The sequence below is a fragment of the Equus przewalskii genome, chromosome 8 (genome assembly GCF_037783145.1).
Source record: "Equus przewalskii isolate Varuska chromosome 8, EquPr2, whole genome shotgun sequence".
Taxonomy (NCBI): domain Eukaryota; kingdom Metazoa; phylum Chordata; class Mammalia; order Perissodactyla; family Equidae; genus Equus; species Equus przewalskii.
Window position 1 is genome coordinate 45744728 of NC_091838.1, and position 15133 is coordinate 45759860.

Here is a 15133-nt window from a genome sequence, read left to right on the forward strand (position 1 = left end):
GTGAAGTAGCGTAGTTAGGTACTCTCAGAAATCCTGAGAGAGGTCTAGTGCTGTGTCCTTGCCTCTAACCAGAAGAGTAGTTAGTCTGGTGTTAATTACTGTGTTAAATACAGTGGCAGTTTCCCCGATTCCCTCCATAAAACATTCATTCCCATACAGGAAAAAAAGGTGAGGGCCGATAGCAACCAAAACAAACTTATTAAGTCTGATTCATTATTTGTCTGGTGAGCAGGAGTTGTTATTTTTCAGGAGGGAGAGGACACAGAGAAAACACCTCACTGCTGGTGGGTTGAAACCTGTAGGAATCCTGATAGCGTTTCCCTTCATCACAGACAAGAAGCCATTTTTGAACTGTTGGGAGGTATGCAGAGGGAATACCGGGTTGCGCTGGGGAAGAAGGGAGCACTGGGAAGTGGGTTAGAAGAGCATTTTCCGTTGGGCTGCCTACATGTAGTGGTGCTTTTTAACTTATAGCTGTTTGTTATAATACAGCAAGAAAGCGAGTAAGAGAGATGCCTGAACTCAGTAAATAGAGTGATACTGTTTGAGTTTGTTAATGAAACGACAAACAAATGAGATGTTAGTATTCTAAAAAACTGGCATTAGGACACTATAGACAAGTGCACATACCTGGTACTAAACTCAAATCTGTACTCACCTGCATGATTGCCTTTGTGCCTGTAGCTACTATAGTTATCATTGACAGAAACATACATGCTCAAGCTGTAGAATAACCTGTTAGTTAATTTAATGTTTTTTGTGAGAAACTTCATTCTTTATGAATGTTAATTTATCCTCTAAAAGTATCAATGGGGAAAAAAGAGAATACATGTTCTTAAATAATTAGCCCAAGAAGAAAGTTTCATTAGAAAAATTTTAAAACTCAAGCAAATATGTATGTGTTGTGAATGACTTTCTGTGAGCTCGTTCTTGTTTTGTTTTCTTTTTGTTGAGGAGTAACATCACCAGCAGAAATTCCGGCAGGTACTGTTCTGGGACTCACGGTTGGGGATCCTCGAATAAATTTGCCTCAAAAGAGGTCCAAAATTTTGCCCAGTCCAGAAAAATGCCAAGGTAAGGTTCTTGAAACAGCCCTGGTTTTCCTTACTATTTTGAGCAGGCTAGTCCGTCCCATTAGAGTTCTGTCTGTGAAAGCTCTGCAGTTGCTTCATCTGTAAAAGTTAGGGCCATCTGTACCTGCCTACCTTTCAGGGTGATGATCAAAGAAGGTGGTGTGTGTGGAAATATCTTTTAGCTGTAAAACACATAGCCTGATCCTTATATTCATTTTTTTCCCTGAGTTCTTTATTTTTAGTAAAACCTGTCTCTCTGCAAACTGGGTTCTCTGAAAATGCCTGGCATTTCAGAATTTTAATTGTGAGGAAGGGATCTGCACCCGCAGCTGGTCTTGTGCTCATGGAAGCCTCTGTCTGACCATACAGATGATCCAGGTTCGAATCCTGGCAAGGCCATCCCAGGTGCTGAAGGGTAAGATGTCTTGGTTTAGACTCAGTAGAGTGGCCTGAGGGAGTTTGGCTGGGTGGCATAGGAGGGTGGGTAGGTTCTGGCTAAAATTTTAGTCTGATCTGGGATTTGCAGCAGTTGTGATGATGTTTTATTGTGTTTACTGTCATTTAAATATGGTTAATTGGAAGAATCATTAAAATTAGATCGTGAATTTTTGGAGAAAAAGTACAGATGTGTATAGCAACAACTGCAGAATTTTTTTTTTCCCTCCACATCTAGTTAGATAGCATATTAAAGGGGCAATAAATTACTCTGTCAGAACTTCACGTGAAAGGAGGATTGGATGAGGGAGGAGTTTGAAGTTACCTGGGTAAGTTAGTTAATTCTGGAGCCCACAGCTTTAACCAGTGAGTTGCTGCGTCTTTTCTTTAACGGCAGTACGGTTTAGTGTGATCGTAGAAGTTTTACTGTCTGTGAGTTCGTTAGCGTCGACTATCTCGATCGCCTTAAAGCTGTGGTTAAACTCCACTTCATTTCTCTTGATGCCTCAGATTCTTTTTTGGAATGAGGCAGTTTTGTATTAAATCCTTTCTAGGGCTTTAACTTAATATGAATCAGTTCAAGGAAAATTAAAGTCTATCTTGAAAAACATGATTTAGTTTTTACTATAAAAGCTTGCCATCTTGTTAGTCATTGTGAATTTCATTAAAACCTGTTTTATGTAATTTCTTTGAAGAAGTATTGGCATGTGAGCTACACAAAGAAGTAAACTTCTTAAGGAGTTAGTATTATACCAATATTATTAACAAATGTAATATATTATCTAGGAAGGTAATTCAAAACTAAAGTTAGAAGCATACTTTGATGAGCTGAGTCAGTAAATAAAAGATTAATCCTTGGAAGAATCTCAATGTCTAATGTCAATGTCTCAATGTCTAATAAGAATCAATGATGATCTAAAACTTAATTCTCTGACATAGTTCCAGTCTGTCTGTCTATGTCTGAAATCATTCGCTACCTATTTTGACTTAGGTAAAACAGACCAATTCTGGTGGTACTTAAACTATAAAGAAGCATTTGCCTGATTTGGATAACAAACTCTTTATCTTTTTATGTGTACTGGAAACTGGAGAGCTCTGAAGAGAGAGGGTACAGGAATGTGATACTGTGATATGATAAGAAATATATATTTTCTTTTTGTCCACAGTTCCTGACACACAACTCCTAAAACCCTGGTGATTTACTAAATAAGTGCCATAGAGGCTAAAGGAGCCTCTTTTGTTATTCATAACAAGCCCCTTTCAACCACACTTGAGTTTATGTTGATGAGATGACTTTTGGAAAGGCCCTGAGCACGGTGGGCAGGTTGCCAGGGGAACCAATCACATGATTATGGGGTTGGAACTTTCAGCCCCCACCTCTACCCAGAGGGTAGAGGGGCTGGAGATTGAGCTCAATCACCATTGGCCAATGATTTAATCAACCATGCCTACTTGATGAAGCCTCCATAAAAATCCTAAACAATGGGGTTCAGAGAGCTTCCAATTTGCTGGACACGTGGAGGTAGGTGCTGGGAGGGTGGAGTGCCCAGCAAGGGCATGGAAGCTCCACACCCCTTCCCCTGTACCTTGCCCAATGCATCTCTTCCATCTGGCTGTTTTCTGAGTTGTATCCTTTTATAAAAACAAAAACAAAAACAAACAGCATAATCTTAGTAAGTGATTTGTGTTCCTGAGGTGTGGGAGCTGTTTCTAGCAAATTGTTGAACCCAAGGAGGATGTCATGTGTGAAAGCAATTTATAGCTGATTGGTCAGAAATGGGACACCAGGACTTTTGGTTGGCATCTGAAGTGGGAGCCGTCTTGCAGGACCAACTCCTTCACCCACAGGATCTGATGCTATCTCCAGGTAGATAGTATCAGGATTGAGTTAAGTTGGTGTCCGAGAATTGCTTGCTGTGGGAGCTCGCACATTTGAGTGTGAGAGGTGTTGAGAGTGGAATAGTGGGAGAACAGAGAAGGAAACCTTCAGTAAGAATGTAAGTGATGAGACATATTGTTAGATGCTTTGAAGAAATTTACTTGAGTATTTGGTTCTTGATTTTGAATTACATATTAGTAATGTGTTTTTGAAAATCTCAACTTCATTAAGACAGCATTTCACTATGTGTGTAACTGGTTTTCTCGGTGAGATTTAAAAATATAATTTCTGGGCCGGCCCGGTGGCACAGTGGTTAAGTTCGCACGTTCCGCTTCTCGGCGGCCAGGGGTTCGCTGGTTCGGATCCCTGGTGCAGACATGGCACTCCTTGGCAAGCCATGCTGAGGTAGGCATCCCACACATAAAGTAGGGGAAGATGGGCATGGATGTTAGCTCAGGGCCAGTCTTCCTCAGCAAAAAGAGGAGGATTGGCAGTAGATAGCTCAGGGCTGATCTTCCTCAAAAAAAAAAAAAAAATAATTTCTTCTATACTGTTGTTTTAGTATTTGCTTTCCTTAGCATCTGCTGATTTCCTTTGCTAGATTATTTTAACTAGTCTTTGCCTTCCACAGATGAATATTTTGCTTTAGAAAATATCGAACTTACATTGTGCTCATGGCTTTTTAAAATCTTCCTCTTTGCACACTCTTTGGTAATGTGTACACCAAACAGGGGAAGAGGCAAATTACCGTGAGAATGATGGTCAGAGATCATCCTTTACTTTTCACAGCTTTAACAAGCACTTTTAGAGCACTATCTACAGTGGACTTTCAGAAGCGCCCATTATTGGTCATTTTGCCTTGACTTCTCTTTCTGCTCTTGGGAGGAAAAATCCTCATTGCCTCAGCTGGGCCCCTTTAACTACTCTGCACATTGAATTTAAAATAGAGTGAGTTTGAAGACTGTAACTTTGATTTATTTGATTCCCAAATGAGAAAACTTTTTATTAGTTTCCTTTGCTTCTCTTAAGTAGAACTTAAGAAAGTTTTATTTTAAAATTTGAGCATCTTTAAATACATTTAAGAAAGGAGAAAACAGGCTACTTCCTTCAACCTTCGAGTCACGATTCTGGAGTTATGTAGTCAGTTAGCTTTTCTCTGGGTATGAAAAAGAATATGCTTATGTGAGCCGTGGGGAAGGACTTAGAATTACATTCGGAATTGATAGGCTTTCTAGGCACAGCTAGGTGCGTGCTGACCACCTGGTGACTTTCTTTTCTCTCACTGGTCAAGACTGTTGACCGGAAAGGGCCTTGCCCTTTACCTTCAGACATGCTCTATTCTGTTTTAAATAGACTTTGTATTTTAGAAGTTTTAGATTCACAGCAAAAGTGAGTGGGAAGTACAGAAAGTTCCTGTATCCCTCTGCCCCTACGCGTGCATAGCCTCTTCCGCTACCAACATCCTGCGCTCGAGGGGCACATTTCTTACAGTCTATGAACCTACACTAACACATCATTATCACCCAAAGTCCGTAGTTTATATTAGGGTTCACTCTTGGTGTTGTGCATTCTATGGTTTTTGACAAATTTATAACAACATGTATCCACCGTTACCGCATCATACAGAATAGTTTCACTGCCCTAAAAATCTGCTGTGCTCCACCTATTATCTCTCTCTCCCTCCTCAATCTTTTTACTGTCTCCATAGTTTTGATTTTTCAAGAATGTTAGATAGTTGGAATCATACATTATGTAGCATCAGATTAGCTTCTTTCATGTAGTCATATGCATTTAAGATTCCTATATGTCTTTTCATGGTTTAATAGCTTATTTCTTCTTAGTGCTGAGTAATATTTCATTATCTGGACTTACCATTTACTTTGTTTCATTTGTTTATTTAGAATATTCGCAGATGAGGTTGTGCTTTCCTGTACCTTTACACCCTAAGTATTAGCCATCTCGGTTGTCCGCAGCCAGATCTGAATACACTCCCAACTTTGTCATTCAAGTCTATGGCAGTACTCCACAGGAAAGCGTTCTGGGTGGACAGAGGCTGTTTGAAATGGGGCTTATTTGTTCTTAGATGAGCTGTGTGAACTTGGGCAGGACACAGTAAAGTTACTCGAGATGCTCTTGGTTATTATCTCCATGAGAAACAGTGTACTAGAAGCAGTTGCTGCTTTAAGGAGCTTTTATCTCAGATCTTATCATCGATTTAATATGCTCTGTCTTTGTTCTCCCCTGAAATCTGTCACATTATGGCCCAGTTGGTTTCCACTTTTTTTTCCCAGCTATCAGACCCATGCAGGTATGTGCCTTTGAGTGACCTTTCTGTTGGCATTTTAGGACCTTTGCCAAAACTCATGAATTGTCTGACTTTTTTCTTTTTTTGTAAATTCTTCAGTCCAACAAAATAAGGTTTGGAAGACATTTTTTTCCCCTACTCTTTAGAAGACTTCATCTATGAAGTCTCCTCTATTGGTATATATGTTTATAACCAGAGGAGTTCCTCCTCTTTTCCCACTAGAGTATTTTGCCATGGTGTGGCTTATTTAAAGAGATGACACAATGTATGTCACAGAAAATACACTCATTTTAAAGGAATGAGAAAAACACATCTTACAGAAAGGATAAATATTCAGTTCAATAAAAAAGGGTTATCAGAGACTTGAAATAGTTGAGCAGAAGGAAAGGATGATTATCTGTTGGCTCACCACCATTGGGCCAGGAATGATAGAAAGAGCCCTGGAGCTGGTAGTTCAAATATAGCTTGTGCTGTCATAGCATATTACCAAGAAATTGTCTGCCTGTGTGTGGTTCCTAGAATTTGATTATCTTAAATGTGGAATTAGGCAGTTATTTAGAGGCAATTTAATGTGATATTTGCATCTTATACACTAAAAATAAATGTCAGAGAAATAAGTTTAGGAGCCTTTGCTGTTTCACATATTATGAAACCAACTATAAGAATAACTTAATTTCTAGTCAAGTAAATTCTTCTAGAGAAGTTAAGTAAGTGCCTATAAAATGTTTTCTTATAACAAAAGGTGAACTGGCAATGATTAAAGTTTGGCTTCATTGATCTAAAGGATGTGGTTTGAAGGCTATTTCTTTTCCATCTTAGATAATGAGAAAGTTAGACAGCTGCTTCTGGAGGGTGTACCTGTGGAGTGTACGCATAGCTTTATTTGGAACCAAGCTATCTGTAAGAGTGTCACGGAGAATAAAATCTCGGATCAGGTAACTAATAGTGTACTGATTGTTGGTACAGCCATGAAGACAGGTTAAAATTCATCACTCTAGAGATCATAAAAGTTATTTCGTACTTTGTAGAATCCTATAGACTTCCTTTTATTTTCAAACAATTTATTGCTCCCTTACTTATGATACATACTGTGATTTTTTCCTGTTCTTATGGAAGAATAATCTCTAGGTAAAGTTATGACAAAGACCTTTTCTTGAAGTGATAGTCTCATGGTTTAAATACCTGTTTTTCTTGTATTGTTTTTTTTTCCCTTAAATGGTCTCTGTCTTTAATTTCACAATGATTGAGCTCCTACCAGGACCAGGGATTGTATGAGATGATGGAGTAGATGACTAGAATGGGTCCTAAGCCCAGACTAGGCAAACTGGAGAAAGCTTCCTGGTTGGAAGAGCTGACTCTTAGATGGGTGGTCAGAATTAACCAGACTTCTTGGGGCTAGGGGCCAGGAGCCAAGGCTGCAGTGGAGAAAAGATTGCTGAAGTGAGAACAGTATATACAAGGGCCCAGGCCCAAACCAGGATGATGTGTTCAGGAATCTCCAAGTAGATCAGTAACTTGGAGTTGAGGGTAGGGCAGGAGAAGAAACTGAAGAGATAAATAGGGGCCAGAGCATAAAAGACCTTGAGGTATTTTAAGGATTTGGACTGAAGATGTAGGACACCATTGCAGGTTTTAAGCTGGGCCATGACTTCAGATTTCACTCTGGCAGCGCAGTGCAGGGTGGATTAGACCGGGGATGGGGATGAGGAGGAGCTGGAGAAAGGACTTGTGGTTGGATGGCATTGAAAGAGACCTTGGAAATAGTCCATAATTTGGGATGCGATGGGGCCTGAATTGTGGCAGTGTGGCTAGAGTGGAGGGGCTGGGGTTTAATACATATTCCTAGAAGATGAAACTGACAAAACTCTGGTGGATTGGAAGATGGGAAGAGAGAAAGGAGGAGAGTTGTAGATTAGCTTGAGTTTAGGAGCTCAGCTAAAAGAGAGCCAGAGCCAGGTCTGACTTGTCACTTCTATATTCCCAAGTCTTAGAAAAGTGTTTGGCATATAACAGGTGCTCAGTAAATATCTGAATGGCTGAGTAAATGAATGAGCAGTAAATGTTTGAATGGGTGAATGAATGAATGAACTCTGAGAATTGTGGCATCATTCAGCTAGATGGGGAATACAAGAGGAGAGTGAATGCACTGGGAAAGATGAGTTCAATCTTGGATAAACTGCGTTTGAAGGGCCTTGGACCTTCCCAGGAGGAGATGTCCAGGAGACAAGTTTGACCTCAGGAGAAAAAGTCGGGGCTAAAGAGATAGACATTTGGAATTACCAACATGTAGGTGGTAGTGGAAGCTTGACCAGCGGTAAAAGGAGAATCAGGACTTGGTCATGGCTTGAAGAGCGTCCCTGAGGCAGCGCTTAGGCTTTGTAGCATGGAGGCAGTCTCTCGTATAGTTTTCTCAGTTGGATGGTAGGCCACTCCTACTGTTCATCTCTTTACAGCTGGCGAGAAAATCTGAAAGGATGTTGTTAGCCGCTCCCTGCAGTCCACTTAACAAATAATTTATAGCATCTTCTATTTTAAATCCTTACGACCTGGTGAGAAATTTTCTCAAGAGCTGGAATATTTTCCCACTTGCCCCTCCTTGGGAAGTTGTTAATTGCTTGTACCTTTTTTACTTGATGACAACAAATCTTAACCAAAATAAATGTAGGGACAGAATATCAAAATATAAGATTAATTCTGATACAAGAGATTAGGAGATTGAATGTATGTTATTTTATATCTTTGAATCATCTAGTATATTCTAGCCCAAATTTAAGATAATTTGACGCTTTCTACCAAAGCGCTTGTGTAGAGGAAAGTCATTGTGGGAGGAATACCTTGTACTTAAAATGGCTCACATTTATTTATTGAGAACATTTTTTTTTGCTTTTTAAAAGAGCATTTAACTTTGTAAAGCTGCTTTTAGGGAGATTCAGTAGAATCTCCCAGAACACTAGAGTTGTTTGTCTTCAATTATTTTCTTCCACTTTAGGATTTAAACCGGAAGAGAAGTGAGTTGCTGGTGCCTGGGTCACAGCTTGTTTTAGGTCCCCAGGAATCCAAGATACCTATACTTTTGATTCAACAGCCAGGAAAAGTGACTGGTGATGACCGACGAGGCTGGGGAAGTGGCTGGGATGTCCTGCTCCCAAGGGGCTGGGGCATGGCTTTCTGGATTCCATTTGTAAGTTACTTTTTGATTCTAAGAATCACAACATTTAAAATACGTTCCTAATAAACACCAAGTGCTGAGAATGTTCTAGCCTTTATGTGCAACTTAGAAATCAAGTGCCATTCTTCTGTCCTTAGAGCTATAATCCTGATACGAAATACTTCATAAAGTCTCTGGAGCCAGGTTTTCATTCACAAAAGTTGTGCTGACATGAATTTTTGAGGTTTTAAAAGTGGCCTGATTTTTGAATAGTAGTGGCAACAAAATGTTGAAGTGTTTTAACTTGAAGACATTTGTTACAGTTTAAAAGCAATTTTTATAATTTTCTAACTTTTATAGATATATAGAATACATTTTTTGTTTTTTAAGTGCTGACTATATATTCCTGTTTATGAATTGCAACAAATTTTTATTAAAATCTAGTGTGGTTTTTTTCTAGTTAGTTTAAATATTACTTTGAGCTAGTGAGTACAAAAGACATGTAAGACTGTTAGGTTCATGCAGGTAATTAGTTTTAGCAATTGTGCCTAGTGCAAGGGACATTTGGTTAATCATTTAGGAATGGGAATATTTTAAAATAATTCTAATTTCTTAATTATGAAATGTTTCAAGCATGCAAAAAAGTATAGATACTGATATAATGAACTCTGTGTACCCTTCACCTACCATCCAGCTTAAAAAATAAAACATTACAGATTCATTGGAAGCACTCTGTATTCCCTTCGAATTCCATTTCTCTCTTTCCTCCTAAAAATCACTAAATTCCTGTTTTTGGTGTTTGTCACTATCATGCTTTCTTTTTTTCTTCCCCTAAGGAAGATTTGCCCTGAGCTAACATTGGTGCCCATCTTTCTCTATTTTATGTGGGATGCCTGCCACAGCATGGCTTGACAAGCAGTGTGTAGATCCACATCCAGGATCCAAACCAGCAAACCCCTGGCCGCTGAAGCGGAAGTGCGGACTTAACTGCTGCCCCACCAAGCTGGCCCCTTGTGCATATTTTTATAGCTTCATTAAGTATGCTTTTATCCCCAAATAAAACAACTATGTTTGACGTGTTTTTAAACTTGTATACCTCACTGTATAGATTCTTTTGCGACTTGCTGTGTTCACTCAGCATTGAGATTTTTCATGTTGGTTGATGAAACTATTTCATTTATTTTTACTATTATATGATAACCCATTGTAGGGTTACCCCTTGATGTTTATCCATTCTCCTTTTGATGAGCATTTCAGTTGTTTTCCATTTTTCCCATACAAACAATTAAGGAGTTTCACTTTAAGTTAGTATATTGACAGGATCTCATTGACATTTCTTTTAGATCTATCGAGGTGCAAGAGTTGGAGGATTAAAAGAGGCTATAGTGCATTCTCAGTATAAAAGGTCACCTCACATCCCAGGTGATTTCCCAGACTGCCCTGCTGGGATTCTGTTTGCTGAAGAGCAAGCTAAGAATCTTCTTGAAAAGTACCAAAGGTAAAAAACTGGCTTCTCTAGCTCGATATGTTGTAAAAGGAAGAGATGTGCACACTGACCTTGGCCAGTAATGTTTGGAATGGCTTCGGAAACTCTTGTCATGTAATATGGAGTTTTCACAGACTTTTCCTTGAGTTCAACATTACTGAGATGTAATTAAGTTAGGAGATTGTCTTACGTCTGGCTTTTATAGGCCCGTGAGGTCACAAACCCCACTCTTGGTTATTTGCTCATTACCTTGATGGTGGTGGACACCTAAACTGTGGATGTGAGTTTCAGATATTTGTAAATAGATTCCCACTACCAATCCCTGCCCCCTCAAAATGGAAATTGTGTTTGTTATAACTGTTATAGAGGTAATATATATTGATGAAATTTTAACGAAACTATGGAAACGTATAAAAATACTTTATAAACTATTCCGGAGAGATAAGCACTGTTTTTACATTTTGGTATCAATCCTTCTAGACTTTTTTTCCTTTACTTTTTTCACTGGGGAATGGCCAGTGAGGGGCTTTGTTTCCTTTATACTCTGAAGTGCATGCTGACATTGGGAACCCGTGTTTCCTACTATCCTGTAGGTTCCTGGAGGCACAAGAACTCTGTTGTTCCTTGTGGCGTCTGCAGTTCTCTAGCCGGTGCCTGGCACATGGCGGGCCTTAACAACTTTTATATGTTGACTGATGAATGGGTGATTAATTGAATGCTGTGGTTCCTTGACTGCAAGCTCCACAGTGTGCCCTCCTGTTCACTGCTGCAGCCACAGAGACAGGCAGTGCCCAGCGTTCCAGCTGTTTGTTGAATGATAGATGAATGAGTGAGTGAGCGAGTGAACGGGGCTCCGTTCCTGGATTGCCAGCTTACAAGCTCTTTGAGGGCGGCAGTCACGTGCTATCTGTCCCTCGTGCCTCCCATAATGTATGCAGCTGAGGGTCTTCTATGTGTTTGTTAAATAATGATTAGCAATAGTATTGATTTCTTACCCTTTAGACTTTTTTTATGTAAACACATTTTTCAGATAGAAATTTTTTTAAAAAAAGGATTGTGTTAGACATAGTATTTTGAAATTTGCTTTTTTCATTTAACAGTATATTATGGTTAGTTTTCCCATATCAATAAATACGATAGTAAACCAGGTGTTGGCACACTTTTTCTGTAAAGGGCCAGATGATAAATGTTTTTGGCTTTATGGTCCCTTTGGTTTCTTTCCATGGCAATGGCTCAGCTCTGCCATTGTGGTGCATGAGGAGCCACAGGTGATACATAAACCAGTGGGCATGGCTGTGTTCCAGTGTCACTCTATTTAAGGAGGCTCAGATTTGAATTTCATATCATTTACATATGCCATAAAATATTATTGTTTTGGTTTTTTTCCAACCATTTAATAATATAAAAACCATTCTTAGCTTGTGGGGTTGTACAAAAACAGCCAGTGGGACAGGCTTGGCCTCTGAGTCATAGTTTGCCAACCCTTGCTCAAAATGTAACTAGTTGCGTAGGACTCCAGGGTGGATGTACTGTAATTTATCAGTGGCCCTTTAGGTTATTTCTGATTTTTTGCCATGTGCTTCTGTGAACAGCTTTCCTTGTGCATCTTTGCATACTTGTCTGATTGATTCATAAATGTACCACATGTTTATTTAGAACGTTCTGTGTGTCACACACCTTATAGGCACTGGGCCTACAGCAGGGGAAGGCAGGCAAAGTCTGTTCCTGCCGTCCTGGAGCTTATATTCGTGATGGAAGCCCGTGTTTCCAGGCTGGCAGGAGGGGTCCAGCTGGGGGATGGGGTGTGAAAAGCACAAGATTAGAGGCCTTCAGTGGGGAAGGAGGGCCAGCAGTCTGTAGGGTCAGGCTCAGTTCTCTCGTTTCCATGGGCTGGATGGCTGACTCTGAGAGATGGGTGCAGATTTAGGTGGGCTGGACTCTGGCAGAGAGATCAGGTAATACTCTGCTGATTGTGACCGTCTTCTCAGTGATAGAAGAGGCAAGCTTATCAGCTGGGAATAGGATCCCAGAGGAGAGAGGCTGTTGAGGATTTGAGGAGAGAGGAATAGATGTAAACAGTTTTCCGGGAGAGCGAAAGGTAGAAGTGACTGGAGAAATGTAAGAGATTTGTAAGAAATGTAAGAGTCCACTTGAGTTTTGTGTTTATAGTCAGACTGTTCAGGATTGTTGCGTGTCTTTCCCCAGCTTTGTTCTGCCAGTCAGGTGCTGGTGTGGGGTAGGAGGAGGTGGAGGGAGTTGAGGGTCTATGTAACGGGCCGACTTTCCTATGCACCATGGAATCTAAGCTTACAGGAGAGAGAGGTGAGAATGGTGATGAGCAGTGAGGAAACCATAGAGCAAACGAATTGGAGGTTCCAGCGGTTCAGGAATTGTTGCAGGGAGAGGTAAAGGGGCTGGAAAAATAGGAGGCATCATTCTGAGTGTAGGATACTTGAAATTGACATTTTAAGATGGAGCAGGTGTTAGCAATGACCAAAACTAAGGTGTGACTGGGAGAGTGGTGGTTGAGATGTGGGGTGAAGTAAAAGATGTGAGATGAGGATGCCAAGTTTCTGGTAGGTTAGGGTATTAGGGGGATGGCGTATGTAGAGGCTGAAGCCACTGAACTTGATGACAGGAGTTGTAATGGAGGGGAAGGCAGTGTGGCAGGGGAATGAGGGGTCCTGGGAAGTGGAGAGAGGGCCTGGCTGAAGAGGGAGAGCCAGTGGTTTATCTGATAGCATGTGCTTCAGGGGGTCTTGGAGGAGGAAAGAGAAGAAAAATGGTCTGGGGGCATCAGGAGGACATCTGGCCACCTGTGGGGTCCATGGGATGTGAAAAAGAAACAGCCATCACTTGAGAGGAGCTGTAGTGGAAAGAAAGCATACACTTTAGGCTGAATCCCATAAATAAGATTTCTGGTTTAAATAAGAAAAGATACACACTTCAAGGATTTGATGGACTATTGACAAGTTGCTATTTGTGCTAATTTAGGATTTCACCTGTAGTTATGAGGGTGCCTATTTTCCCTCACTCTCACTAACATAGGATATCACCAATCTTTTCATATTGAAAACACTATGTGAAAAAGTAGCATCTTATTGTTTTGATTTTTTTCTTTGTTTATTTACTAGTGAGGCTGGATATTTTTAAGTGTTTTTCACCATTTTGTGTCTCTTTTTTGTAAATTGCTCATTTATTTCAACTTTTAAAGATCTCTGGGTAGGCCAAGTACCTAGGAGTATTTTTCACCAGCTGCCCCTCTTGGTAGGCCAGAACACATGTGGTTCAATCTCCAGAATATAGGCTCCGACTGAACCCCCGATTAAGCCTACAGGCTTCATTTCCATTGGGGTCCTAGGGCACAGCACACAGTAAGAAGCAAATGAGGGAAGGAATGTCTGGGCTTGCCCCAGAGGAGACCATCAGTCTGAGGATGCAGCCTGGGACTCCCCAAGAGTCCTCCAGCCCAGAACGGCCAACACCCAGGCTGCTCCCTACTTCTTGGGGTCGGTAAGTACCAGAGCAGGCCCTGGTTCTCACTAGCTTGTGGTATTTCTCAAAGGTTCTTCCTCATTTATGTATTGTTGGAAAGGTCAACCGATATCACCCTTGTGGAGGGCAGTTTGGAAATCTCCCTCAAAATTGCAAATACTGATAATAAGTACTCTTGAGTATTATTATTAAATAGCAGTTCCACTCCCAGGAATTGATCCTGTGGATAGACTTGTGCTCGTGCAACATGTTCAGGGTCATTTATTGCAGCACCATTTGTAGGAGCAAAAGCTTGAAAATAACCCAAATGTCCTACGGTAGAGGACAGTCTGAATAAACTGGGCTATAAGTCATACCGTGGGATAAGATCTGCAGCCTTTACAGTGAGGATCTCTTGATGCACTAATATAAGATGATCGCCAAGATATTCTGTTAAACGAAAAAAGCAAAGTTAAACAAAAAGTGCTGTATCTGACATGCCACCAGATACAACCCTTTGTATGAAATGAGTAAAAAAGGAAAGATATCTGTACATCTCTGCTTGTGTGTACATAAAGTATCTCTACAAGGATATATTAAGAAACTGATAATAGACACTGTCTGTGGAGGGTAGGTGGGTCCCTACAGGTCAAGAGTGAGAGAGAAATGTCACCATCACCCCTTTTGTCCCTGTTGAACTTAGAAAGTTGTAGATGTGCAGGCACCGCTCACTCGCAGCCTTTCCGGAATGGCGCTCCCTGGAGTTGTGCAGTGGCTCCACGGGGCTACTTTGTGGATTCATCATCTATTAAAATAAAAGTCAAAGAAAACAAAAGGCTTGGCCATTAGAATTGGTTATTATTCATTATCATATTTCTTGGAAACCTTTTTTTGGTATGTTTTTTAAATAGAGATATAGTACAATGGTCATAGTTATTTTAATTGTCCAATCCTAAATTGTTCAAAATTGGTTCTCTTTGATTTTCATTAGACGCCCTCCTGCAAAACGGCCCAACTATGTTAAGCTTGGCACTCTGGCGCCTTTCTGTTGTCCCTGGCAGCAGTTAACTCGAGACTGGGAATCAAGAGTCCAGGTCCAGGGGGAATCGCCTGTAGCTTCCTGTCCAGGTGGTGAGGAGACTGACCTGAGAAGAGGTGAGGTGCTTTGTGCTCCCACGCCTGAAAAATCTCATCAACTGTCTGATGAGGTGGGCACCTCCCTAGACGACTCCAGTGAGCCTGAAGGAGTGATGGACACAGAGTGTCCAGCCCAGGCGGAGACTGGGTGGGTAACAGGCCAGGATGCCCCTGGCAGTCTCCTCTGCGTTCTTAG

At 40.7% G+C, this 15133-nt stretch overlaps 1 protein-coding gene across 1 annotated transcript in view; it reads left to right on the forward strand.

Moving 5' to 3' along the window:
* Positions 1-15133, forward strand: part of POP1 (POP1 homolog, ribonuclease P/MRP subunit) — a 34927-nt gene that overhangs the window by 16418 nt on the left and 3376 nt on the right. The window contains exons 10-15 of the mRNA XM_008527681.2: positions 250-361; positions 955-1074; positions 6512-6627; positions 8682-8873; positions 10184-10338; positions 14792-15133. Of these exons, the coding sequence (XP_008525903.1) occupies positions 250-361; positions 955-1074; positions 6512-6627; positions 8682-8873; positions 10184-10338; positions 14792-15133 (1037 nt within the window). The remainder of the gene's footprint in view (positions 1-249; positions 362-954; positions 1075-6511; positions 6628-8681; positions 8874-10183; positions 10339-14791) is intronic.